Source organism: Dipteris shenzhenensis, chromosome 3 (genome assembly GCF_047967505.1).
Source record: "Dipteris shenzhenensis isolate YYH24624 ecotype China chromosome 3, Dip_SZ_1.0, whole genome shotgun sequence".
NCBI lineage: Eukaryota > Viridiplantae > Streptophyta > Polypodiopsida > Gleicheniales > Dipteridaceae > Dipteris > Dipteris shenzhenensis.
In genome coordinates this window covers 23,116,885-23,144,054 of record NC_141598.1, presented here as the reverse complement: position 1 = coordinate 23,144,054, position 27,170 = coordinate 23,116,885, and the positions used below count along the sequence as shown (strand labels likewise).

The following is a 27,170-nucleotide window of genomic DNA, read 5'->3' as shown; positions in this document are numbered from 1 at the left end:
GGAAATTCTGATGCGCACAGTCGACTGCCAACTAACTCTAGTTGGCAATGACACCATTAAAGCGCAAACAAGAAGAGACGTATAACCAAAACCATTTAGGTTGCAAAATTTCCAAGATGGTTCTAAACAAATGCCAATGACTCAACAAACTCCTTAAGCCAACATTTGCATTGCTAAAGTCATATGCTTGAAAGACTAAACCATGCCACACGTAAAGAGCTACCAATAACATTGGAGCTACATGCCGATCTTGCACCCATTCGTGAAATGTATTAACCATCAAAAGGGAGCATTTATTGAGGAACGCTTATGCATTAAAATGCAATTTCGTCTTAAACAAGCAAATGTTGCAACCTCTTTCTGAGAAAATGTTCCGACATGACACAAGGTAATTGTGCAAGAACATATGCAAAGCAGGGCAGTATAAAAACATGTGGCAGCGGTGTATATTGCATAGATAATTATCAAAGCAGTTATCACCAAGGAGATAAGCTTACTAAGTACCTACTGGCCAAGTGAATGAGCTGCACTAAGAAGCAGCTAATAAAAGAAACACATGACCAATAGGCTAGGTTGCATGCTCTTAAATTTGTCACCAACAGCTTTAATTGTGAGATGCATGAACCTTCATATTTTCATAACTAATTGTCACTCGTCTTCTCATCCCTTGCATGAAAAGTGTCGCCTACTCTTATGTATAAACCTAACGACTTGCACCACTTCCATGAAGCTGTCAAGAAGTCTTGGCCTTCATGAAGTTGCTTTTGACATGACTAAATGGTTAGCTTCAACAAGAGAAGACTTGTTGATTAATGTATCTCTCTAGATTAGTAACGTGAGTGGAAACACATTCCATGGCCAACAATTGTGGCAATCGAGCCTCACTTTGTCAAACACGGTGGTAAGAAACATTGCAGTCTCTTCAAGATAGGCAAAGATTGCTTGAAGAGTGTTGCCTCACTTCAGGGTGCCACTTTTGTCAGCATTTAGAGTTATAACACCCAAGCTGCATCGTTAAGAGACGTGGAAGGCTGTTCCAAAAAAACAAACGATAAAATGCTCTCATAATGCAAAACCCCACTCAGGTTTAGAAATAAAACTGCTCTTAATACAGCTGCAACTTTATTAACAAGAGATCAAGCCTAACAGCATGTGGAAGGTTAATCTGCTTATAACACACAACGTTTCTCTTGAATTGAGGAAGGCTGATGAAAGGTTATTTAAAGCCAATTGGCACTGACTATATTCACTATGAAATACACAACTATTGCTTTGCACTAGGCCATTCATTTCATTTCCAGCCCAAGATGTCACCGGCATGATGATAGATTTAATCAACACAGAAAGTTGGCCACCAACCATTGTGACTTTTGCCTTCCCAGCAGACTTGTGCTCTGAACGTCATCCCACAAATGCAGAGCATATACAGGTCATTTTAATCAAGTATCATGGTGGCATATCGATGCACAGAGACAATGCACAAGTTCAGTAAAGCTATTTTGAATTTGGTAATGGGCAGAGGAAATGGCTATCTAACAAAATGTGCACCCATAGAGTTCAGTTTGGGATTTCTGCAGCACAAGAGGAATGAGCAAACAGAGGGGAAGAGCATCCATTTTAAACTAATTTTTTAGAAAAACCTGTACATCTGAACTTTGATTCTTGCGATCATATTGAAGCCACTTGAAATTCCTCCTAACACTGTCAGGAGTTTCCAGTTCAATTTTATGCAAAAATGCATTATACCTGTAATTCCCCCCGTCTTTCTGAGTAGGGAACCCCTTCCTTTTCCGAGAGCCACTACCAGCAAGCTTCTCCCTGCTCTGAGTATGTCTACTGTGGCCTTTGAGCTTACTAGGGGGCTCATTATCCACTTTAGTTACTCGCAAGTTTTCCCATCTATCCATCTCCCTTGCCATACTCCAACGTTCAGGCCACAATGGTACGGCTGGTGTATGTGCATGCCTTTCTTCAAGCTGCATATCTGTCCAGCGGGACTCTGCTCCTACTGCAGCTGGAACTGACTTGAAGCCACGGAATCTTTCCACACTCTGTGAGTTTCTCATATCGGGTGTCCGTGGATCAGACCACAAGCCATCCTGTAAACTTTAACTTCTTAGAAGATGGAAACTAAAATGCCTTGGCTGACCACCACAGCCCTTTGTACATTAAGCATATAACATAAGCCTTCTTTGTAAAATACTATTTAAAAAAATCATGGTGCTGACATAGTCTAATGAAAAACAATATGTAGAATGAGCACTCTTCTAACACCTGTGCACGCACGCCCCACATGCACTACTCATGCATGCGTAAACACATGTGCCAAGGTGCATGTACACGGCCACGCACATGCTCTTCTTTGTCTTCATTCCCAAAAGAAGACAGAAGTTCCAGGAAACAAGTACCTCATTGCGCTTGCTGCAATACCGTGCAAAGTGACCTTCCTCCCCACAATTAAAGCACACCTTTGCGTTTTGTTTCTCGCCATGGTTTCGGGTTCTACCCTTTGCACAACCCTGCAGATACATTTAACAATGAGCCTTGCCTGAAATCTCATGTATAGAGCTGATGCGCAGCACCGTTACACGCCTCATCACAAACAAAAAACCTGAGGTATATTCAAACATAAATCAATATGATTCCCTCCTAATTGCAAGCATTGAGAAACGGTACTTTTGGAAAGTGATACCATACCACTCCAGTGTGCCCGAGTTCACCACAATTGTAGCATGAAACTTGCCTTTTCGAACGATCGACTATGTCAACACAGCAAAGATGACCGAATTTCTTGCATACATAGCACTGGATAACCTGGAGGAAGGGAATGGTGTTTTAAAGATGCTTCTACGTGACATCCACCTATCATATTGAACCAGACCTTCAGAACAAATTAGTATTGTCCAGTAAAGAAATTTTAAAATCATTAGCTAAATATCTTAAACCATGCTTATTCATAGATAATGTACCTTAAGATCTTCTGGTCTGTAATCTCTATCGCAAACAATCATCTCATGGCCAGCGTCTCCACAGCGCAGACAAATTTTTGCACCTTCAATATCTTTATCAACGCGAATGGATTTGCTAGGACATGATTTAGCAAAATGCCCAATTCCCTTGCAAACAAAGCAAGATCCCTAAGATGAACAAACAGGACTATTAATCAGTTGTTCACCATCTTTGGGTAGAACTAGCAATCTATGCACAGCACTGATTCGTAAGAATTATGTTAACAAATTGGTGCAGCAATCATGATAGCTATCTAATGCAAACAATGCCTTAGGCTTGAGAAGTTGTGAGATATACACACATATATCCACACACACACAGCAATTACAAACCAAGCCGTCAGCTTTGAGAGATCATATCAAAACTTTGGCATTAATAAAAGCTCAGATCAAAAAGTTACAGACAAATTGAGAGGCCTGGAAGGAGGGAAAGGGGGCACGGCTGCAGGAGGGGGCGATGGTTAATTACATCTACAGCTAGTGTTGGTTAAAAAATTAACAGAAGCATATGCTTGATGATGAGTACAGCTTGTGGGCGTAAATACCCCTATGTACGGAAATAAATTTTGGTCCATATAAAGAGATTGAAAGAAAACATGTCGGAGCTGTGCAAGGCATTACTAAGGTGAGATATTCAGCTGTGTAAACCACAAACAAAATCATGCAGAAAAGAAATGAGGTGTTATAACCAATCTAGAGAGTGGAAATGCCATGAAGACACTGTCTGTGTAAATGTGAAAAATAAACCATGATCCGACTTTCTCCTGAAGGAGGCTCTCCTGGTTACTACAGCACATGCTGAGCCCTGAATTCTGTCCCCCATAAGGGTGTGTCTTATATCCCGCCAGATCACTGAAAGTGACTGGGTATCACTGTGGGCTCATAGGCTCTCTACCCAAGGATTGAATCCTCAGACATGTATAGTAATACGATTCAACACAACAAACTTTCCAATGAGGTGCCTTTCTCAGTATCACAACTGAATGTTAAAAACATGGCTTTCCAATTCCTTGCTTTTTACATCACAGCATGCACAAATATCAGAAGAATGTCTGAAAGCCTGAATACACACACTCCACAAGAAGCATCATATTCATTTACATATTCCATCAAACAAAATTTGAACACACCAAATGCATGCCTTCACCGACTACATCTAATCAGAAGCCATATAGTCCAATCAGATAGCAAACCTGTGGACAGTCCTTTCCTTCATGATCAAGGCTTCCACATGCATAGCAGGCCTTCCTTCGTGGCTCCTCTTTACAACTTGCAGCAATATGCCCGATATTCCCACAGCGGAAGCAGGTTTTCTCATCAAGAGAATCGAAATATCGAGAGCCTCGCTGAAGAAAACCAGATTGCACGAATATAAAATACGTAATGTCATTTTCAACATAAGAAATGCACTGACAAAGAAAAGACAAATCTAGAAATTTTAAAATGCCACATTTTACCTGCCACAAAAATACTAATGCCTGCCAGACTGACAATGCAAAACCCAGCTCAAAAAATTACAATTGTGCCCATCACAAGGTACAATTTATTCTACAAAGCTATGGATCTGATGAAAAATAGCAATTTCTTCCTGTGATGTTAATAAGACAAGCATAGCAGTCTTACCAAAAGCTTACGCATTACAAGATTGTCTTCGCCATCATCTCCAATAACCTTAAAAAGCCTCTTTCTCTCTGGGCTCCTTGGATGACTCAGACTTTCTACCTGCATATATGAATTAAAAAGATTGGTTAAAAAAAGGTCATACGAGAGAGTAACACCAGTGCCTGCAAAGCACTAGATGATCTATAATACCAAACGAGTATGATACAGATACCGATTCTTAAGGGCCAGTCTCCAAAAAAGAGCAGAGAATCCAAAGACATTCAGAAAAAAATTTGTTTCTTGACCAACACTATCTAGAACCATCCACTCCCTGTACATTTGGTTGTGTTTCTTGTGCCCATGATGCCTGCAGACAGTCACACCCCACGGACTGTTCCTGTTCTAGACACATTATGAGAGCAAAAAAGGCCACTTGTTTCCCTCTATCTCATTTTATCAAAGTTCTGTTCTTTTTTTGCTTTGTCTTTCTTCTTTTTTTGGGAGGGGGGCGGCTGGGGGTAGAAAAACTCAGGAGACTGTATCCAGTTGAAGTAAAAGGCAAACCAGGATTAGACAGGGCATAACCCCAAGGGCAGAATGCAGTACATACTGGCCAAAGCAGCTGCCATAAGACCAGGACAACATGACTAACAAATACTCAAAGAGACAAAACAAGCTGCAGCTGGGAGACAATATGATCCACCAACTAAGCAATCCCTTTACACACCTCCAACACCTTCAGGCAATTACTGACCACCACTTCCAAGCTAAGCATAGCTCCACCATCCACCCTAATAAATCTGAAAGCATTGGTTCCTAGCCAGGTGCACATGATGTAAGGTACAAATTATCACAGTTAACCATATTAGAAATGGAGTAGAAGAAAACCCCAAGTATTTCCAACCCTCCTTCCTACTGTTCTATAGGTTGCAGCACCATCCAGTGCACTTTGGCTGCCTGCAGCCAGCCTCTTTATCAGACTGGTTTTGACGTTGGGATGGGCCGCAAGTGTGTGTGATTCTCTAGTTATCTTTTATTTTAGCTTGTTCTTTAAGCTTCTATTATTGAATTTCCCTAATATCTAAGCTGTTCTGTGGATGCACATCAGACGGAAGGTCATGAGAGCATCATCTCTCTAAATCTCTGAAGGTAAGCTCCTACAATAGTTTTTTTTCTCCGGGCAGACCCATTACATTGAATTCTAGTTTTGTTTACATCCATTGCTAAGGACTACAACAAATATATGGTCTAGGATTCTAAGTTAGTTAACTGAATTGAATTGGGACTGCTAAAGCACTGTTTACAGCCATAGAAACAAATTCTTAGTTAGTTGTGGGTAACTAGTTCGAAAAGGAAGGTTTATGACTGCTCACTGTGTTAACTAACAGAAAGCCGGTTGAATGTCTATTAAATAAACTAAATTTGTAGCCTGTTCTAGAACCCTCTACTGAGTGTTTAAATAAAGAATCGAAAGGTATAACTCTTCACAATAGTAAATACATGTTTGCCGTGGATAAATCTTTCAGTGCACGTTTGTTTTTAATATTGAACTTACCATGAGTTACCACAAGCAATAACATCAGTATCCGCACCCGGACATGTATGAAGGGTTAAGACAAGGTGCTACTTAGGGCTAGTGGTTGAGGTGGAATCTAGCCCTGAGTGCTGACATACGTGGTATCAGAGCACAAGGAAGATGATCTTATGCCTATGTTGATTAAGAAATATACTATGGCTTTTTTAGTTTTATTCCACAAAAAGAAGATTTTAATTTGCTGATATATGTTTAGCAAGAGGTAAACACAAGAGCACTAAGTTTACCTGCTCAAGCTCTTGAATTTTGGAGCAAATATACGAATGGCTTTGTAGTTATCTGCATGCCACAGACTAACCATGCATGTGAGACCATGATTTAGTTTTTTTGATAAACTTGTTGAAAGCACCAATGAAGAATAGGAAACGTTCCACTTCTCAAACAATGATTAATATGTCTAGTTATATATGCAAGACAGATGGATGATCATGGGTGAACCCATTTCACTAAGCAAGGCAAGATGTCTCATAGAACTCTTTGGGAAATAGCCTCTTTAATTCCCCATCCTATCATAATGGCGATTCCAGAAAACTTGAAGATACAATTAGATCTAGGATGAAGGTATGGTAAGTTGATGAGCTTTCTCTCATATGCTCTAAAAGTGTTCATTAACTCGTGAAGAAAAAAATGCCGTGAAAGGGAATCTTGAAAAGTTAAGGTTTTAAAAAATGCTATCATGAAGGTGCATAATTTTGAACATTGCAAAATTGGCAACATGCTCTCAACATGAGATTCTAAAAGGCTTTCCTTTTTAGCACAAAGAAAATTAAGAATGATGCATGTCTTCAGGAATATAAATGAAATGATCCTTGCATGGAACATCACGACGCAAGTTTTTGACACTTTGCAAATGTTTTGAGTATCAATCTGTTCGACGTAATTAGGATAGAGGCCATGGGACACATGAGTGTGTATGTGGGCATGTGTGTGTATGTATCTAGATTTGATAAGTCATAGTCAATGGGCGGTGGAGAGTTGGCTAAGTCATGGACGGTAGAGGGATGGCTAAGTCTACCAGCTAATCTCATCCATGAGGTCAAGATGTCACGATCTGTGACGTATTCCTTTCTCTATATCTAGAGTTATGGATGGTTTGATGAATGGACACTTGTGAAAGGGTATGCCCGGGACACTTCCTATGAGGCACAACCCTTCATCACAAGATACATTCTATTGAAGACACTTCTATTGTAATGTACCCTCTCATCAAGGGTCACACCCTTCACAAGGGGTACACACCTCTTCATGCACATACACTTTGGAGTACACACCTTTTCATGTGTGACTCTTCACTCTCTATATAAGAGAGGCCCAATTGTATGGATGACACACTACAGATACTACAGACATTCAAGCAATACAATTATTCCTTGTTCTCTGCTATTTCAGTCTCCTTTCTGTTCCTTAGCACATTTCTAAATATAGTAAATCTAGGATTTCTTACAGTGGTATCAGAACAAATTTTGCTCCTGCCTGTAGGAAATGCCCCCCACCTTCTAGCGCCGATCTGATACATTCTTTCCGCTAGAAGGATATCCGTGCACATTGTGCATGGAAGAGATGGAGAGAATGAGCATAAAAATTTTTAGCGCCAACCCTGCCTAAAGTCATCAATGGCCTCTCCATCTCCCACACATCACGAGTTGATGTGAATGGACGCGACAAAAATCGTGCCTTTTCATGTGCTTGGGCTGTCCCAAAACCAAGGGACGCATCTTTTCCACCATCGGACACACCTTTTGATGAAGAGTCTTGACTCCTCACCCAAGGGACACACCCCATCATGGCAAAAAGGACACACCTATTCATGTGGGGACACCCCTTTTAAAAACAGGGACACACCCCTTCATGAAAAGGTGCACCTATTCCAAGGGTCACACCCCTTCGAATAGGCACACCTTTTGGCACCAAGCACTTATAAAAAGGGTACCTAGAGGGGTTAAAAAGGAAAACCCAGCCCCAAACCTTAGGTCTACCCTAGATACCCAAGGGTCAAATAAACCCACCCTTTAATTTTTTGGGCAACTACCCAACCTAGGCAGCCACGAACGAAAAAGGGATGCACCATTTGACGCCCGTACGGATTTGTCACGCAGGCTCGCCTCCCTTGATTGTACGGAATCTGGTCACGCAGGATCTGCCCTCTTTCCTCGCCATAAGCAGCCCATCTGCCCTTGCCAGTTTGCTGCCCTGCCCCCTCGCCATATGCAGCCCCTGCCTCTCGCCGGTTTGCTGCCCTGCCCCCTCGCCATATGCAGTCCCTGCCCCTCGCCGGTTTGCTGCCCTATCCTCGCCAGTCTGCTGCCCTGGTTACCTGCCAGGCCCTGCCATTGCTGTCTCAAAACCGCCCTTGGAAGCCCGCAGCCTGGTTCACCAGCCCTCTATTGCGGTCCAGCCCTTTGAAACCTGCCATCTGTTTCGCCAGTCTTTATTGACATCAGCAGCCTGTTTCGCCATAGACAGCCTGCCCCCCCCCTTTGTTGCGCCACCTTACCTGCCAGATCAGCAGTGGTTCAGCCTTCCTATCGCGATGAAGACAGCCTGTTAAATGCGCCCTGTTCCTGTTTTCCAATCCGGACCAGCCAGGCCCTGATTTGCTCCTCGCAACCCACTGCAACATGGACCTCCGGACAGAAATCTGCAGGCCTTTTCTACGCAACAAATTGGCAGATTAAATCATTGCCAGGTGGATTCTTTCCATTCTACTTCTAAGGATTCTCGTCATTATCGAATTTCAGCAAATGAAAGACGCTTCCTTAAAGCATGGAAACCCCTGGTAATTCACCCGGCATTTCAAGGACACCTCAGGCATCATCTACCACACAATATCGTGTTCAGATTGCACAACCAGCCCATTTCGGAGCTTTGGCATCGTGGGTCGTCTGTGTCACGTGCCCTCCTAGTGATTTGGACCACATACTATACCTTCTGCGTGAGGCACCTCAGTTACATTACTTCCTCAGCACAGTCCAGGTTGTGTTCCACGAGACACGAAGATACCCAGAACCTGATATTCCTCAAGAGTTTGCTGTCCATCTTTCAAGAGAATTTTACCCCTCACCTTCGGCATCTCCAGGGTACTCTCCACCTCCTTCAACTCCCCGATATCCTCCTATACAGGTTGTACCTTCCCCAAGATAGTATTTACACTCTGAAGGCACTCCTTCTCCTGGATATCCTCCATTTCCGACAACAACTCCTTATCCTTTCTCAGATCTGTGGACTCTGCAACCTACTCCTGTACTCTCACGAGCGGTAACACCCATTTCGGCATCAGCAGTGTTACCTCAGACAGGACCTCCTTTACCAGATTTCCACGGGTGCTTCCATCCTGCCTCGCTTGCCCCCTCCAACATGAGCAACCTCAGGGAGCAGCCCGAATCCTCTTCCAGGAATGGTACAAACTAGAGCGCAGGTTCGTGCTTTTCTCAAGATAACCTCAGATATGTCGCAACGCTTGCGTGCAGCCTCTCCAGAGATCAAGGACTCAAGTCCAAAAAAGACCCCTGAAGTCAACGTACAAGGCGAAACACTACTGCAACTTCAAATTTCCCAGCTTCAGGACAGCATCTTTGACTTGGTCCAGAAAGTCCAACAACTTCAAGATTCTCGCAGTACCACCCATACAGAGGATGACGTGACGCAATCAGACGACTATGCGGATTCATTCCCACCTGAGGTAGAAAACACTGAACTACGTGCCCTCTACCGTTTACTTCAAGCTTCCAAAACTAAAAGACTTGACATCAAACTTCCGGAAGCCTACACTGGTCAACGCAATCGAAGAACAGTTGACCAATGGCTCGCAAAATTGCGCATGTACTTTGATATTGTTGACCTCACTGAAGGCAAAAAGATCGCCTTGGCAGCCTCCCTCCTTAAGGATACAGCTTTTCTATGGTGGCAAAGACGCTTAAAGAACGGCAAAAGTGTGTTAACATGGGAACGTTTTGAACACGTGCTCCGTACGCAGTTCATACCTGCCAATGCAGACTTCCAAGCACGTTCAAAACTCCGACAGTTGGAGCAAACAGGCTCCCTGTCTTCCTACATCTCTCAGTTCACCACATTGGTGCTGGAGATTGATGGTTTAACTGAGGATGATCGCCTTCATGCTTTCATCTCAGGCCTAAATCCCTCGTTACGCATTGATGTCCTTAAAGCAAACATCACCACCACAGCTGGCGCTATTGCTTACGCAGAGCGCATTACAGATTTCCAAAACACAGGGAAGCAGAGTGCTAATCGCACACATAACTCTACTATGGCCAAAGGTGCTCGCCCTCAAGATAACCTCAGGTTTCGAAAAAACTCGGGTCATCAAGGTCAGCGACAGTCTCAAGATCCCCAGAAGTCTCAGAAATCGTATGCTGGATTCCAACAGAAGCACTCCTCCAAGGATCGCGCCTCTTCTTCTTCACAAAGTCATTACCGACATCCCCAACATAAAGGTGCGGCCACTGACAAGAAGAACAACTCCAGCACAAAAGGACTTTGTACCATCTGCACCGGCAACCATAGATGGTTCGATTGTCCCAAGCAACCAAAGCAAAATTCCAATATGGAACCTAGCACTTCCTAAACAGAAGATGCTACCCCAGCACAAGACAAGAAAGGCAAAGCTGTTCGAATGGCAAATACCATCCACCTGAGCCTTGCCAGCAACCCCGAACCTTCCTTGGCCACTCAAGTACTTTGTGTTCAAGGATCGATTCGTGGAACAACGGTCACTATCCTCATCGACAGTGGCTGCTCTCATAACTTCCTAGCTAGTTCTATGGTCGACAAACTTTGGTTGACCACCAGTCCTAGTCTCATGGACTATCAGATTGAACTCGCAAATGGAACTACCTTCTTGTGCAACACCAGGATCAAAAACTTGTCTTTTCGCATCCAACATTATACGGACAAGTTGAACTTCGACATCATGCCTCTTTCTCGGTACGATGTCATACTTGGACAGCAGTGGCTCTACGACTATGATCCATCAATCAGTTTTCGCAGCCATACTATCCAGTTTGTCCACCAGGGAAAACTTATTGAGCTAACTGGTTCTAGGGACTCTCCTTCAACCCCAGTTGCCTCTGCCCTACAAGTAAAGAAGTGGGTTCGTAAACGTCAAGTAAAGACTTCACTTCTGTTGGTTACGGCAGTAGAGGAGACACCAACAAAGGATCCTCCTGAATACCTCAACCAACCTTTTTTCCAGCCCTACCTGGATATTTTTCCACACGAATTGCCAAAGCAGTTACCACCTCGACGACCAGTGGATCACGCAATCGAACTTATTCCCGGCAGCCATCCACCGTCGAAACCTTCTTATCGGGTTTCTTACACTCAAAATGAAGAAATCCAAAGACAGGTCACCGAACTACTCGACAAAGGTCACATTCGGCCCAGTCGCAGCCCTTTCGGATCTCCTGTACTACTTGTGGAAAAAAAGAATAAGTCAATGCGCCTCTGCATCGACAACCGAGCCCTCAACAAGCTCACTATAAAAAATAAGTATCCATTGCCTCGCATCGATGACCTCTTCGATCAACTTCTACATGCAACACAGTTCTCAAAGATTGATCTTCGTTCAGGTTATCATCAAATTCGCATACGAGAAGGCGATGAGTACAAGACAGCTTTTCGAACAAAGTATGGACACTATGAATGTTTGGTCATGCCTTTTGGGTTAAACAATGCCCCGGCCACATTCATGACACTAATGAACGACATCTTCAGGCCTTTCCTCGATAAGTTCGTCATCATTTACCTCGATGACATCCTCGTTTTCAGCAGATCCCTACATGAGCACAAACAACATCTTCACCAAGTTTTTGAAGTTCTCCGCGCAAATTCTCTCTACATCAACATTGAGAAGAGTGAGTTCTTCAAGACCCAACTCGAATATTTGGGACATGTTATTTCAGCTTAAGGCATCTCTGTGGATCCCAAGAAGGTCGAGGTAATCCGAAACTGACCTACTCCTAAGAACGTTCATGATATCCGCTCTTTTCTCGGATTGGCAAACTTCTACCATACAAAGGTCTATCAGTTTTCCGAAATCGCAGCTCCTATGTCCGAATTATTGAAAAGCACAGCAGTTTTTCAGTGGCTTCCCAAAACAAAGTATAGTTTCCAACAACTCAAGCAAGCACTCACTACCACACCAATTATGGCTATTGCTGACCCAAACCTTCCATTTGAGGTCATGACCGACGCTTCCGACATCGCTACAGGAGCAGTCTTGATGCAAGAAGGCAGAGTTATTGCTTTTGACAGCCATAAACATTCTGATATCCAAACCCGATATCCGGTTTATGATAAGGAGTTTCTTGCCGTTGTACATGCTTATCGCTCTTGGAAACATTATCTCATGGGAGCTGACTCGGTGATCAAGACAGACCATCACTCTCTAAAGTATATCTTTACTCAGCCAGTCATGAACGCTCGACAAGCACGCTGGGTTGAGTTCCTGGCCAACTTTCACATGACCATTGAGTACATTCCAGGACTACGCAATGTAGTTGCAGATGCTCTCAGCAGGTTAACTCTAGCATCAGCTATGGTAATCTCTACATTATCTGTGGATGTTCCGAATTCATTTAAAGGTAAGTATTTCAATGATAAAGACTTCGGCACAGCAGTACAAGTTCTTTCAAAAGATCAACCTTCGACTTCCGAACAGAAGATTTTCTCATCCTATTCTTATACGGACGACCTTCTGTATTATCAAGATCACGTCTGTGTACCACAAGACAAGGATGTTCGACGTCTTTTGTTAAAAGAGCATCATGTAGTTCCTTATGCTGCCCATCCAGGCATCAACAAGACTTATAGGTTACTCAGTGCAACATACTACTGGCCTCAGATGAAAAGCGACGTCATCAAAATGGTTACATCTTGCTTATCTTGTCAAAAAATGAAAGCAAGCCGACGACTTCCAGCAGGACTTCTTCAGCCTCTTCTAGTTCCAACTGAAAGGTGGGAAAGTATTTCCATGGATTTCATTACAACACTACCACGATCCTCCAGAGGTAACACTCAGATTATGGTAATTGTTGATCGATTGTCCAAAATGGCACACTTTGTTGCTTGCAAAAGCAGTTCACAGGCTCCGGACATAGCCAAACTCTTCATACAACACATCTTCCGACACCATGGATTGCCCAAGAATATCATATCCGACAGAGATCCTAAGTTTACCAGTCACTTTTGGATTTCACTGTTCGAATCTTTGGGTACAACTCTACTGTTCAGTTCAGCCTACCACCCAGAATCAGATGGCCAGACTGAAAGAGTCAACCAAGTTCTGGAAGAAATGCTTCGACATTATATTCAGTCACGCCTAGCAACTTGGGAAGAGTGGTAGAGAGCTTTCGTACTTGCCTCTATATAAGGCTCTCCAACTAGAATAAAGATATCATTTTGTGTACTATGTTCTTCACATTCTACCCTCCTTGAGGTCTCCCACTCCTCACCCACCAACTCCAACAGTTGGTATCAGAGCAGTACGACCAACCTTGAGCTTCTAACCTTCTCTTGTACCACACCATCTTCTTTCTCATCTTCACCTTCTTACTCCTTTCTGCCCCAAATTTCAAACTGCTTGTTCTCCCACCTAGAAGTTCCATTGAGCAGCAAACTTGGGCATCCTTTTCCCCTCCCATAGGCGCACTTTCACCTTAGAGGACTTGAAGAAGTTTGCTCCTGACGACCTGCTTTCTGCCTGGCAAAGTTCTTCACAATTCGGCTTGCAAAGATCAAATTTCACTAAACCCTTTGAGCCACTGTTGGAAGATGGTATGAGCTGCTTGCTGTTCGAATTTGAGCTCAATTGGACTACGGGTTGATTAGAAATAGTCAAAAAAACAGTCGAGATTGAAGCTGCTGGCTATGGCGACTTGAAGCGAATTTCTGCCCATCCTCTGGTGTGGGCACTCTCTGGCATATGTACATTGTTTCTACATAAAAATCCCCTTCATTACGGTTTGTGGTTGTACGAATTTCACCCTTGAAGTCGTTGCTGTCTCTAGATGCCAATTTCAACAGTTTTTGAAGTTGTTCGGGCTTCATGTGTTGAGGAGCATTTTATTGACCACTCAGCCCCAAGATTTTTGCATCAGAAAAATCAGTTTGTAAGGGATTAGACACTGCCGTAATACGGTAAGACCTTCCCCTATGGCCAATTAAACAAAGCTAGACAAATTCGATGGGAATTATTTTCACACTTGGCAAACCAAGGTATAGTTCACTCTCACGAGGAAGGGACTTTGGAACATTGCAAATGGCAAAGAGAAGAAACCAGCCACGTGAGAAGCAGAAGCAATATGGACAGGGAAAGATGAGAAGGAACTTGGAATTATTGCCTTAGGATTAAGTGACGAATTCATCCATCATACTGATGGAAAGACACATCCTTTGAGGTGCGAAGATAAGCTAGTCTAAGGCTCATAGTACAGTTGTCCACACCCCAGAAAAGACCATCTGCATCATTGCTTCTTACTTTTGAGCTCATTAAGAACCAACCTGTTAAAAAACATGTGCTGATTACTTTGCTTCTGCCTCATGTGTGAAACACATTTGTGGAGTATATATGATCCTTAAATTTATCCCTGATAGTGAATAGGTGAGGCACTACTAGAAGACATGAATTGTGTCTGGAAATTATTGGCTCCTCCCATGGGATTTTATGCTTCTATGTCTCTCACACCACAGCTATGCCTAGAGTGGGTATCCCAAGTTGGGCCACCTATATGTAGTTTCATCTGTATGAGGCCTCTTCTCGTCCTGTACTTAACGTTTCTTCAGTTCAGATGTGTGAGTACAATATGAAGATGCTGAATAGTGCACCATCCAATAGGTGATACATGTGACATCCCCTTTGTTTTAATTTTAATTTTAACAGGGATCTGATCAATTGCATTGCCTTGAGGAAAGCAAGATATCAAGCTTACCGTTGAAGAAAACTTTGTCAAGTCATAGTGCTGAACTTTGTCAAGTAGATCCTCATTGGTGACCCAAATCAGCTCGACTTGATTGTGGGTTCAGATGCGGCTTCAACTGTTTGTATAAAAGGACGCCCAAGTATGTGTGGGTGTGGATTTGTATGTGTGGGTGTGTGGATTTGTATGTGAGGCGCTGATGAGTCAGTGGGAATGTTATAGTAGCTAGTCCCTACTATGAGTGATGGACTTTATGGTTTCCAACCTTATGAGTGACTATCATGAGATTGAAACTGCAGTATGTTGTATTTTTAGAGGATGAGTTTGGGCATGTTCGTGGATTCATCTCTCTCTCTCTCTCTCTCTCTCTCTCTCTCCACACACAAACACACACACACACACACACACACACACACACACACACATATATATAACCTAGCTGGCTTGCACCTTACCTGGGTGATGGGCTGCCCAGGAGGGAATATTATTAGTCAGGCTTTGGAACCCTACGGGCGAAGGACCTGTAGTGACAGTCATCAAAGGTGTTTCTTTGTTGTGTTAGAAGGTCACTGTGCCATTTGTAAGCCTCCAAATGAGGAAGACATGGGGGCAGTACACCTGCAAGAGGAAAAGCTATGATGGGGCTGCCATGTGGGCACAAGTGCCCCCTGGGCAGACCTGAGTAAGTGCAGATCTAGTGTGCCACATATGCAGCATGATATGCCCAGGGCCGAGCAACGTGGGCTGGGTGGCCCTAGAAGAGGGCAGGCCTAGGGCTGAAAAAAGCCCAGCAAACAGGCTAGAAGATTCCTGAGATAGCTTTATATAGGACCTACTGGTCAACCAGGGATCGGTGGGGGCCCAGTGTAAGATTGGGCAGGTTTGCAGCCATCAGGCTGGCCCAAACTAGCGCTCGAGTCAGCCATCTAGAAAGGGGGGGGTGGGGGAAAGCAGGGGGGACAGATCAGCCCCTCTTTGTTGAATAAGGCTAGAGGCCCGTAGGCTTCTCAACCAAAGCAGAGACACTGAAGCTCGACAAAGCATGTGGCAGAGCAGAGAGGAGAGGCAGACGCAGGAGCAGCATATGGAGCCCATTTTGGTAACAGACTGAGCAGCAGAGTGCTGCAGGTGTGAGGTACAGTGAGGGTGCACCTTTACTCAGATTTGTCCTACTTGAAACATTATTTATACATCATATTTTGGCTTCCTTCATTGCTTGCATACTTGTCCAGATTTGAGAGTTTACCTGGACTATATAGCATGCACCCTTCAAGTATAAGGGATCCCAAGTTATTCTGCTGCTGGGGTTGGGCTGTTGGGAGCTAGCATCGGCTATTCTAGCTTCGTTTTAGAGGGCCAAAAGACCGGCATCAAGAATCTAGTTAACACGAAGATGACTTCTGATGGCAGATGTGCCATCTGCCAGGTTTGATGAAGTGATGTGTCAGCAACCTTTTCTAACAGATGACCAGTAGCAGGTCGGCCAGGTTTCTAGGACGATTGGTAGGCCAGTGTGGGGTCTCGCAGGTCTGCAGCGGCAGACCAGTCGGCAGCCATCAGGTGGGCCATCAGGTGGGCCAGGTGTCTGCAGCGGCAGACCAGTCGGCAGACCAGTCGGCAGCCATCAGGTGGGCCAGGTGTCTAGGAGGATCGGTGGGCATTGTGGGGTCATGCAGGTCTGCAGTAGCAGACTGATCAAGTGCCATCGGGTCGGTCCAGATCAGGCTCTATTCAGCCATCTAGAAGGAGGGGGAGGGGAGGGGGGTGCAGACCAGACCTTTCTCTATAAATAAGGCTGTAGGCCTATAGTCTCCTCAACCACAGGAGAGCCATCGAAGCTCCTCTAAAGCACATTGTAGAGCAGGAGGAGAGGCATGCTAACGCTAGGCTCAAGTATTCTAACTTTCTTGTAACTCGAGATAAATATGGGGCTCCGGCTTTATAAGTGGCTTAGCCCTGACCATTTGGGAGCATTTCTTAGTTCAGTCTCCAGGGTGTTTGGCATTCAGCCAAGGCAATTCTAAGGCATCGCAGAGTGCATATCAACACTCGGGTGGAGAGCATCTGGGCATGCACAGGACAGTGAGCAGCAGGGCTCCCGCTACTGAAGCTGTACTAGAGTCGCTGTTGGAGATATAGGGTCAATGCTCCTATGAGCCCCCAAACGAAGAGAGCTCAGGGGGTTGGCACCTACTAGGAATGTGGGTAGATGGTTCAATAGGGGAAAGGGATGAGGCTGCCATGCGGGAAGCAACATGTTTGCCACATGGGCAGCATATCAGAACCCTTCTTTGTGTTATGTTGGGCCAGCTTAATGAGCCACCAAGGTCAGCATGGAGGGCTGATTCTCTGACCACAATTAGGGCAGACTGTGGGACTGGAACAGTCCCAGCCATGTGGCCTTGAGACTGTTTAGGACCAGCACAACAGCAGCATCTTAAGAAGGGGCTGGGGTCATTTGAAGGCCTGGCCCCAGGTTGGCAGAACAGCGTCCTAGGTCAGGGCAGCAGAGGTGCACACAGCCTGTCAGCCGGCAGCAAAGCAGATTGAGTTGGTGGAGATTGGGCGTTAAGCCAAAGGTCATCATCCAGGGATAGCCTTTGCTGGCGACTTGAAGCCCAGGAGATCGAAGAACGGGAACCTTCTTCAAACTGAAGGGCGGAGTCCTTAAACTTGGTAAAACCGACCAGGCTCATGTCCTTAGCCAATTTAGGGTCTAAGTTGCTTCTTTGAAGCATCGGCTAATGGTAAAGGTAACTGAAACACAAAGTTGTGTTGATTCTATGTTAAGCTTGACTCACACCAAGTCTGGTGAGATTTGATGACCGAGTATATGCACTGGAGGCCTTGGGAAGTTGGTACAGAACAATGGTTAGCCAAAAGTTCGATGGTTAAATAGCCGACTAAGGTCATGTGTGAGGTGGTATGACCTCTTATCTAACTCACATGTGTATGGTTAACTATCATGTCCTCACCTGTAATGCAAGGGCTCTAGAGTATGAGGATGACTAACCAGGTCAAGTTCACACTGTAACGACCTAAGATTTTTTATGTTCATGATCTACTTCAGGGTTAGTACTAACAAGGTACGAATTGCGAAGATGGACTTGATGTACGATGCCATGGTAGGTCCAACTAGTTCCAATAAAAAGATGGATATATCTAGGATTAAGCTGACACATGCCAACGCCTTCTAAGTATGGCCAAGATGCACCCGGTGCCCTTTACAAAAAAAAGGTGGTTGGACAAAATGTCCTTGTCACGTACAGGAATAAGAGCTGAGCATTCTCTATGATGTGAGACCCTCGAGTAACGTCACTGAGCAGGCCTTTAAATAAGAAAATCAACTTGCGTGTGATATGTTATCTCAACATAATGAGGGCCACCTTAATGCCATTATTTAAGCCAAAAACATGGGTATAAAATAAAAGCGCTATGCTGCACCCAATCAACGAGTCCCGACAACCTTGACAAAGACGTGCATTTATTAATAATGCAATGGGACACTGATTTTAAGAAAAATAATGATATACTCAACATAAAATCCCTTGAATGAAATAAAATGGTTTAAACTGGGTGTATTCCAAGAGGGCATAAAAGGAGTCCAAAAAGAAGATTAGGATTGACTATGTCCACCAATGAATAGTGAGCGTTGAGGGACTCTCACATTTGGATATCACACCCCTCACATGGGTTCTTCTCTACAATTTTCTATTAAAAAGTCTCCCAAAGACCAGATCTGTAAGAATTATCCTTGGACTGCTCTCTTCTTTTCCTTCTTCTTTTCCTTTACCATTTCCCTGTTTCTGTTGTCCATGGCTGCCCCCATAGATCCCAATTCCCTCCTGCTGCCTTGCTGCACAAGACTCAGTCATCCTCTTTCCTGCTGGTCTACACGTTGTGCCGGCCTCCTGAGGGCCTCCCAATGGCTGTGCCTTGCTCTGTACAGACTGCTCTGAAATTGCCCCTCCTCTATAGGTTATACAGGTCTTTAGATGTGTAGCATTCGAATCACATTAGGTCCAAATTTTATAAGATCTTTAAAAAAAACACTTTAAGGTATGCGTTAGGTTTGTTACATTTTTGTCTCTAAAAAAGGGGGAAGGGGAGAAAAATTATTCACATGACATGCAGAGAAGCATAGGAAATACAGAGAGGACGTACAGCTTGCACATTCAACCATAAATAGCCATGGTGGTCCAGGCATGATGAAATTGAAAGGAGTGGGCTGTGGGCTGAAATAGAGAGGCTGGGGTAAGAACTTAGAAGCCTAAGGGGCGGTTGAGAGAGCTGAGATGAGGCAAAGTGGATGAGAAAGGGCTGAGAAGGAGTGCTTAGACTAGGGGGGCTGAAACAACATGTCCAAAAGAATCATCAACAAAAGAAGCAACCTTTTTATCAATACAATCAAGGGCCACTAATGATAGCTGAATGTCTATGCGGTTTGTACGGATTTCCGAATAATTGAAGGCTTTACCCACTCCGCCCCCACCCCCCACAAGGGCTACTAATGATAGATGAATGTCTATGCGGTTTGTACGGATTTCCAAATAATTGAAGGCTTTACCCACTCCCCCCCCACCCCCCTTTCCTCCCCGTTCTATACGGATTCTAGCGATTTCTGAATGATTGTCCTAACGTCTGCGCATACTTTTAAGTAATCACACGTGTATTCCAAATTTATCTAACCCAATGAGGAGGAGCACTCATATCATGAATTGACTGAAGAGACATGGTAGCTAGCTAGGAACGGAATGGAAATATGGAAAGCATAATGAAAGGCAAAATGGAAAGGAAGGAAAGTACAAGGGCAAGGCAATAACCAAAATACTCACAATGTATTAATAGCTTGATGTTGACTGATATATTAGATAATAGACAAGTACAACAATATATAGTGTGCCACTAGACTCTAGAAAGTCACAATGTCTATGGGATATCTCCCAATATGACACGTGGCATGTCTAGGACTCACTAGACTATAAAACCACTAGTAACCACTAGTACACTCATTTTTTACTCACTTTGGCTTCATATTCACAACACCCCCCCATGAAGGCAAGGTGAGAGACTACTGGAATGGAACCAAGAACAGAACATGACAATGACGGTCTAAGGTGAGGGACTATTGGAATGGAACCAAGAACAGAACATGACAATGACGGTCATCAAACTGTGCACCCTATGTAACTCAAAGGCTAAAGTCTGAGCATGTTCAGAGGTTGATCCAAGCACTCTCATGGCTTGAGACTCCACATGCTCAGAGGCTCACGTTATAGCATAGCTACATGACCAGCTCATAGGTCTAGGAATACACCACCATCCTGGAACTCGGCTAGGCCTGATAACGAGACCTATCAAAGCCAATACATGGCTCCCACAATACATCCCCCTCTAAACCTATCAAAGCCAATACATGGCTCCCACAGTACATCCCCCCTTGGCTTCATAACAGGACATGTTAGGAAGCCACACACCAAAATAGGAAAACCAATACATCTTTTTAGGAGGACTATCCAAGGCAGAGGACCTTTAGACTCAATGACAACCAAACACTCAATACATATCATTTTAGGGGGACTACCCAGGGCAGAGGACCCCAAAAAACATCAGGAGTAAGGGATGTCCTCCAAGTAGCCACTGCACGTGTGCACATCCTTGCGAGTCGATGACGATGTTGATGAAGCACTAGGCATGAATGCCCCAAAATATGTGTTGGTGAAGTCCATGGGGTAGCTACATGGAGCGGTCATGGCATGACTCTCAAGATAGAAGATGGAGAGTCACCTAAACTTATTGATGTAGAGGCCGGAGATGCCACAAGGACTAGTAGAGTCACTCAATGTGCAAGCCTAGCACCACGGGCAATCAGAGAAGTAATCGGATAAGCCGGGAAGTAGCTGTACCTCACATCAAGAACATTTTTCTTTATCTTCTTGCTGCAAATTAGTGTGGAGTCTACACACCGTTATAGAAGGCGGATGAGGTGTGCAATGTGGCAGCTCGAATGGCGAGAAGATAGAGCTTCGTGGGCAATAGGAGCAGCGTGAGCAACAGGAGCAGCTGCGTGGGCAGCTAGATGGCAGACAAAGAGGATAGCTACGTGGGTAGCAAGGGAAGCTACTGTAGCGGGAGATAGACTATCCTTACTCTCTCTCCTGCCTAATACTAACTGCAACTGCAAGATGATGCACTCAATACACAAAGTGAGCTGTGCATGTGAGTGAGAGAATCAGAGGGAGAGAATGTAGTGGACCTCCGAAGAGGAAAATCGATACAACTGAATAATGAATGCCCAAAGGGCTGAATACAACTGTATGGAGGGACTGAAACCCTCACTGCAAAACTAGAAGACTAGACTACCTAGAGGAGGTGAATCCTCACTAGATCCCTGAAGAGGCTGAGGCTACCCTGCTGGTCTGCTGCGGGGAGGCCTGACTCTACTGCTCTGAAGGCTTGAAGGCCTGAGGAGTGGATGATGAATGAGGGCCAAAGGCTGCCCTTTTATAGGCTGATAGGTCAGCTTGGCCAACTTGGTCAACGCCGACCGTTGACCAGGTAGGGCAAAAAAGGCAACGTTGACCAAAAAGTCAACGCGTTGCCTTTTGACCAAAAAGTCAACGCGTTGCCTTTTGACCAAAAAGTCAACGCGTTGACTTTTGACCAAAAAGTCAACTCTGCGCTTTTTGACCTGCGATGATGTGGTGCTGACTGCTTGTTGACTGGATGCTGATTGCTTATTGCGCAGGGCTGCCCAAATGGTTGTACGGACGTCTACGTGGCCGTTGACTTGGCTGCCTGCGCTGGCACTAGCTAGCATGGCCACGGGCGTGTGGATGCTCGTGACGTCCCCTTCTGCTGAAACTCAAACTAAGGTACGAAAGAGGCTTCCCATCGTGCTGACGGAGATGACTGTCTGTGGTATACCTGGATGATAAATCCGGATCCGAATGCTTGGTTCCTCAATCCGAAAATGGTTGCTGAACTCATGAATCCTAGTCTGCAAGTACTGAATGCCTGGATTTGGTGCTAACTTCTGGTATGGATATTTGCTGGGGTTGATATTCCAGGATGATGCTCCCTATGGTTTTCCTCGGTGCATATAGGTGATAGGGATCATGGCCTGGGATTTTGACATCCAAGCCTTGGTGCTGATAATCTGGTTGGATTTCGAACTGGTGCCACCATCGTGCTCCCAAGATGACGTCCGCTGCCTGAGAAGGTGTGACCCTGAGTGGTCGACTGTGTACCCACCCTGAGATCTTCAGAGTGGCTGAAGCTACCTGCATGTTGCTCTCTATCTGCTGCCCTAGAAATGCACCATTCAAGGTCATTGGTTCCGTTGGCGTAAGAGGCAATTGAGCCTTTTGAGCTGCTTTGGTGGACATGATGTCCTCGGAACTGCCTGAGTCTGCTAAGATAAGGACCTTCTGACCACCGACCTGTCCATAAAACTAGAACATATTGGGAAACTAACGAGGCTCCCCCTTCTGCTGAGCCTCAAGCTCCTGGATGACTACTGAGGTTGTCCCTGTAGTTTGTTGTTCATCAAGCTCCTCAATGACTATTGAGGTTGTTGAAGCTGTTGTTGAACCACTTGACGTGGCTCCTGCTGTTAGAAGCTTCTGGTAATGCGGGCAATCTTTCTTATTATGGCCCGGCACATGACAATGGAAGCATCAATTCTCCTTGGCATAGAGTGCTCGTGTTGCTGTATCCAAGTACCCGCCATAGCCATTGCTATCCTTCGCCATCCAACTCTTCTTCTGCTGCCCATTCCCACCATCACCTGGTGTGGAATCCTGGGACTTCTTACTGTTGACCTGCTTGGATCCTTGACCCTTGTGCATGAGCTCAAAATTCTGAGCAAGCTCATATGCAAACTCATAATCTTGTGGCTTGAAACTTATGACATACCATTGGATGTCTGTATGCAGCCCATGGAGAAATTTGCTCAGCTTCAGACTGTCCTCCAACTGCAACTATATAAACACCAGAGTGAACTTATTGGCATAATGATTCACCGTCTCGGTGTCTCCCAAGCATAGCTCGTAGAACTGACTCTGGAGCCTATCCAAGTACTACAGTAGCAGGAACTGTGATCGAAGATCTTTCACGAATTCCGTCCAGCTGTAGAGAGGTGTCTCCTCGTCTGCATCATAGTGGTCCTTCTGCCACTTGAGCCACCAGGTGACCGCCTCGCTTGTGAGGTGCATGGATGCTAGGATGCACCGCTCGTTGTCCTTCGTAGGCATCACTGAAAAATAACTTTCTAACTGATTGAGCCATGAAGTCAACACTAAGGGCTCCTGCTTACCATCATACCGTGTGAACTTGAGCTTGCCTGGAAAAAAAGGCTTGGCTAGAGGTGGAAGTCTCTCCTTTTCTCCCCCCTCTAGTCGAAGTAGAGAAATGAGAGGCTGCCAATCCCGTTCTTCCTTCTCTTCTCGAGCAATACGTTCTCGGAGCTCCTTCGCCTCCTAAGCCTCGCGGTCTCGGAGTTCCTTGGCTTCTCGAGCCTCTCGATCGCGCTCTTCCTTTGCTTCTCAAGTTGCCCTTTTGGCTTCTCAAGCTTCGCAATCGCATTCTTCTTTTGCTTCCCGAGCTGCCCTTTCGGCTTCCCGAGCTTTTCAATCGCGTTGTTCTTTTGCTTCTCGAGCTAGCCTTTCACGCTCTCTGGCGGCCTGCTCACGATCTTCCCCCATCTCCTGAAGCTGGGTCATGCATTTGAAGAGAGCCTCGGACTGTTGTTGCTGCATCTACATCATAGCCTACAACATGGCTGTCATGGCAGACATGGAAGTGTCCGCAGGATTCTATGGTGGTGGTGGTGGTGGTGGTGGTGGTGGCGGTGGAGGTGGAGGTGGAGGCACTTAACCCTCACCCCCCCGGTGTTGGACTGCTCACTAGTGCTCATGGTATCCTTGCCGGATCTTGGCTGGACCATAAACCAATAGAGCTGCCCCTAAATTGACCCTCCCTATCTTAAGAAAGAAAACTGAAGCTCTGATACCAATGTAGCGGGAGATCAATACTAACTACAACTACAAGATGATGCACTCAATACACAAAGTGAGCTGTGGATGTGAGTGAGAGAATTAGAGGGAGAGAATGTAGTGGACCTCCAAAGAGGAAAATAAATACAACAGAATAATGAATGCCCAAAGGGCTGAATACAACTGTATGGAGGGACTGAAACCCTCACTGCAAAACTAGAAGACTAGACTACCTAGAGGAGGTGAATCCTCACTAGATCCCTGAAGAGGCTGAGGCTATCCTGCTGGTCTGCTGCAGGGACGCCTGACTCTGTTGCTCTAAAGGCTTGAAGGACTGAGGAGTGGATGATGAATGAGGGCCAAAGGCTGCCCTTTTAAGGCTAATAGGTCAGCCTGGCCGACTTGGTCAACGCCGACCGTTGACCAGGTAGGGCAAAAAAGGCAACGTTTATCAAAAAGTCAACGCGTTGACTTTTGACGAAAAAGTCAACTCTGCGCTTTTTGACCTGCAATGACATGGCGCTGACTGCTTGTTGACTTGGTGCTGATCGCTGATTGCCCAGGGCTGCCTGAATGGTTGTACGGACGTCTACATGGCCATTGACTTGGCTACTTGCGTTGGCACTAGCTAGCATGGCGACAACTCGTGACAGCTGCATGGGCAGCTACAGCTTAGCTTCGTGGGCACCAAATGGAGCAGAAAAAGATGGAGGTGGAGATCAAGATAGTGACAGTAGGCTGGAAACTATCATCCCGTGAACTCAAGAACAAAATCCGCGCGCAGGAATAATTTTCATCACTTTTTGCAGGAGCTATATCTTTTCATAGAAAACTCGGATTGCAACGATGTAAAACAAAAATTGTAGTACTCAAGGTCCTCTACAACTTTCCTGAAGACACAAAGTCGTGATTCTGCTTCCAGATCCAAAGAGAAGCGTCACATCGTCCATAGGTCACAGAGAGAGCAATAGAAACAGCACCACTCCATGACGTCTTTGTAGCTGAGGAAGGAGAAGAGCTCACGAAGGAAAGGGAAGAGAGGTGGCAGAAGCTCAAGTTGGAGAAGACAACGTTGGAGGAGATATCCCAATGTTGATGAAGCCTTCAATGGAGAGGAGTAGGGAAGGGGAGCTCTGGAGAGTAGGGAAGGGGAGCTCCTCCTCACTATGGATGCCGGACTCTCCAAGGTATATTGGAAAAGAAAAGGGACAATCCACCAAAGATTTCTCATCGAGAAGTCGGGCCTATCCTGCTAGCACAGACAGGGATGATACCTCTCAACAGGGAAGCAACGTGCCCATTACATGGCCTTAACACAACAAGCTTGAGAAAATGGACATGATTTTTGTGATCCCACACGGGAAATCTGCCCCACAAGGGAGGTAGAAAATGAAGAACACACGCTCCTTCATTGCCGAGCACATATGCATATCAAGGTGAAATATAGCAGCAATCCTACCAGTCTCAAAACCTCCTGGAACAGCCAGCTATGCAACTGGGCGCCTACCTAAAGGAAGTTTTAGGGCAACCCCAGCAAAGTCCTCACCCTAGCACTCCAGTCAGCTACACCCCTGCTCGCAACGTAGCAAGTTTTGTATGAAATTTTTTCCTTAGAACTTTCGTATGTAAGAGCCCCTATAATGGTGACTAGTCCCATAGAGCAGACTTTAATACAATCATATCATCTCTCTCTCTCTCTCTCTCTCTCTCTCTCTCTCTCTCTCTCGTTGAGAGTTTTCACATCCAAGAGTCTTCACAAGCCCTTCTCCAACAAATCAGCTTGGGAATGGTTTCAAGAAAAAGGGTTGAGAGAGAGAAAAATAGTCTTTTTTTTGCTATATGCTAATAGGGAGGAGAAATCTAACAGAACTATGTTAAAGCTGCTTTGGTGATTAAGCTTCTGATTTCAGTGCTGCCCCATAGATGATAGAACATTTCATTCCATTCCAATGTTGTTGCAATTGTTCTCGGACAAACGACTCCTTGTTTATAACAAAGTCTTCAAAACTATGTTAGAGCTGCTTTGGTGATTAAGCTTCTGATTTCAGTGCTGCCCCATGGATGATAGAACATTTCATTCCATTCCAATGTTGTTGCAATTGTCCTCGGACAAACGACTCCTTGTCTATAACAAAGACTTCAAGAAGCGGCAACGATACTCAATCATGAGAATTTAAGCATGAAGGAATATTAAAGCAATAGAAAATCGTACCTTTTTTTTTTTCTTCTTCAAATTTTTTCTCTTTTCATCTTTCTCGGGTAGTTGGGTTCCATCTGACTTCGTGCTTTGTTCAGCTACCGGAAGACTGACAACCTGCAAGGCACTAGTAGTAACTGTCTCTTCAGGCTTCGCATATATTAAATCCCCTTTCTGCTTGACGGCATTGAAACCCTTGTCAATTCTCTCTTCATCGCTACTGCTCAAAATCTCCACGTCCGAATCCAAGACTAATCCATTCAAAAAGCCGCAGTCCAAGGAATCTCCAAGAGCCAGGGGAAAAGGTCGATTTTGGCTCTCTTCAAACTTAGTTTTACTAGCTTTTGGAAGTAGATTTCTGCAAAGATCAGCATTGCCATCTTCGTCCTTCGGGGCCATTGCTTCCTCAGGACTCCTTGAGGTCTCAGACATCAATGAGAAGGAACGCCTGCAGTGCATGCTGAACAGAGGAAAGTATAGAATTCCTACACGGGCTGTTCAGAACTAAAACAGCCAAACGAAAATCTGGCGCCAGGAGGAGGTCTGGCGGAACTCTGCGAAGCACCCATCGAGAGCCACCCGAAATCGGGCGGACAGCCCGGTAAACAAGCCAAGCTAATGACGACGAAAGAAACCCAACTGCGGGATTGAAGCCCAATTCTCATGAACTAGGTGCACACGGGACGAACAAGTCGGGATGAAGTGTGTCCGATAGTGGAATGGGGGGGAGAGAAGGAGATATGAGACGGTTGATAAGCAAGAGAGAAGCGATCTGGTGATGCGTGAGCGATCGCAAGAATGCTCTACTGTTTGAGAGAGACATCAACTAAAACATTTGAA

General features: G+C 45.0%; 1 protein-coding gene across 1 annotated transcript; it reads right to left on the bottom strand.

Moving 5' to 3' along the window:
- Positions 1 to 1,202: 1,202 nt before the first annotated feature.
- Positions 1,203 to 27,170, bottom strand: LOC147903530 (uncharacterized). Its single transcript, XM_087400147.1, has 7 exons — positions 26,346 to 27,170; positions 4,632 to 4,730; positions 4,202 to 4,354; positions 2,970 to 3,137; positions 2,698 to 2,814; positions 2,409 to 2,519; positions 1,203 to 2,099 (listed from the first exon to the last, which is right to left on the bottom strand). The coding sequence occupies exons 1-7, from the start codon at positions 26,787 to 26,789 to the stop codon at positions 1,623 to 1,625; spliced, it is 1,569 nt and encodes a 522-aa protein (XP_087256273.1). The 5' UTR covers positions 26,790 to 27,170; the 3' UTR covers positions 1,203 to 1,622.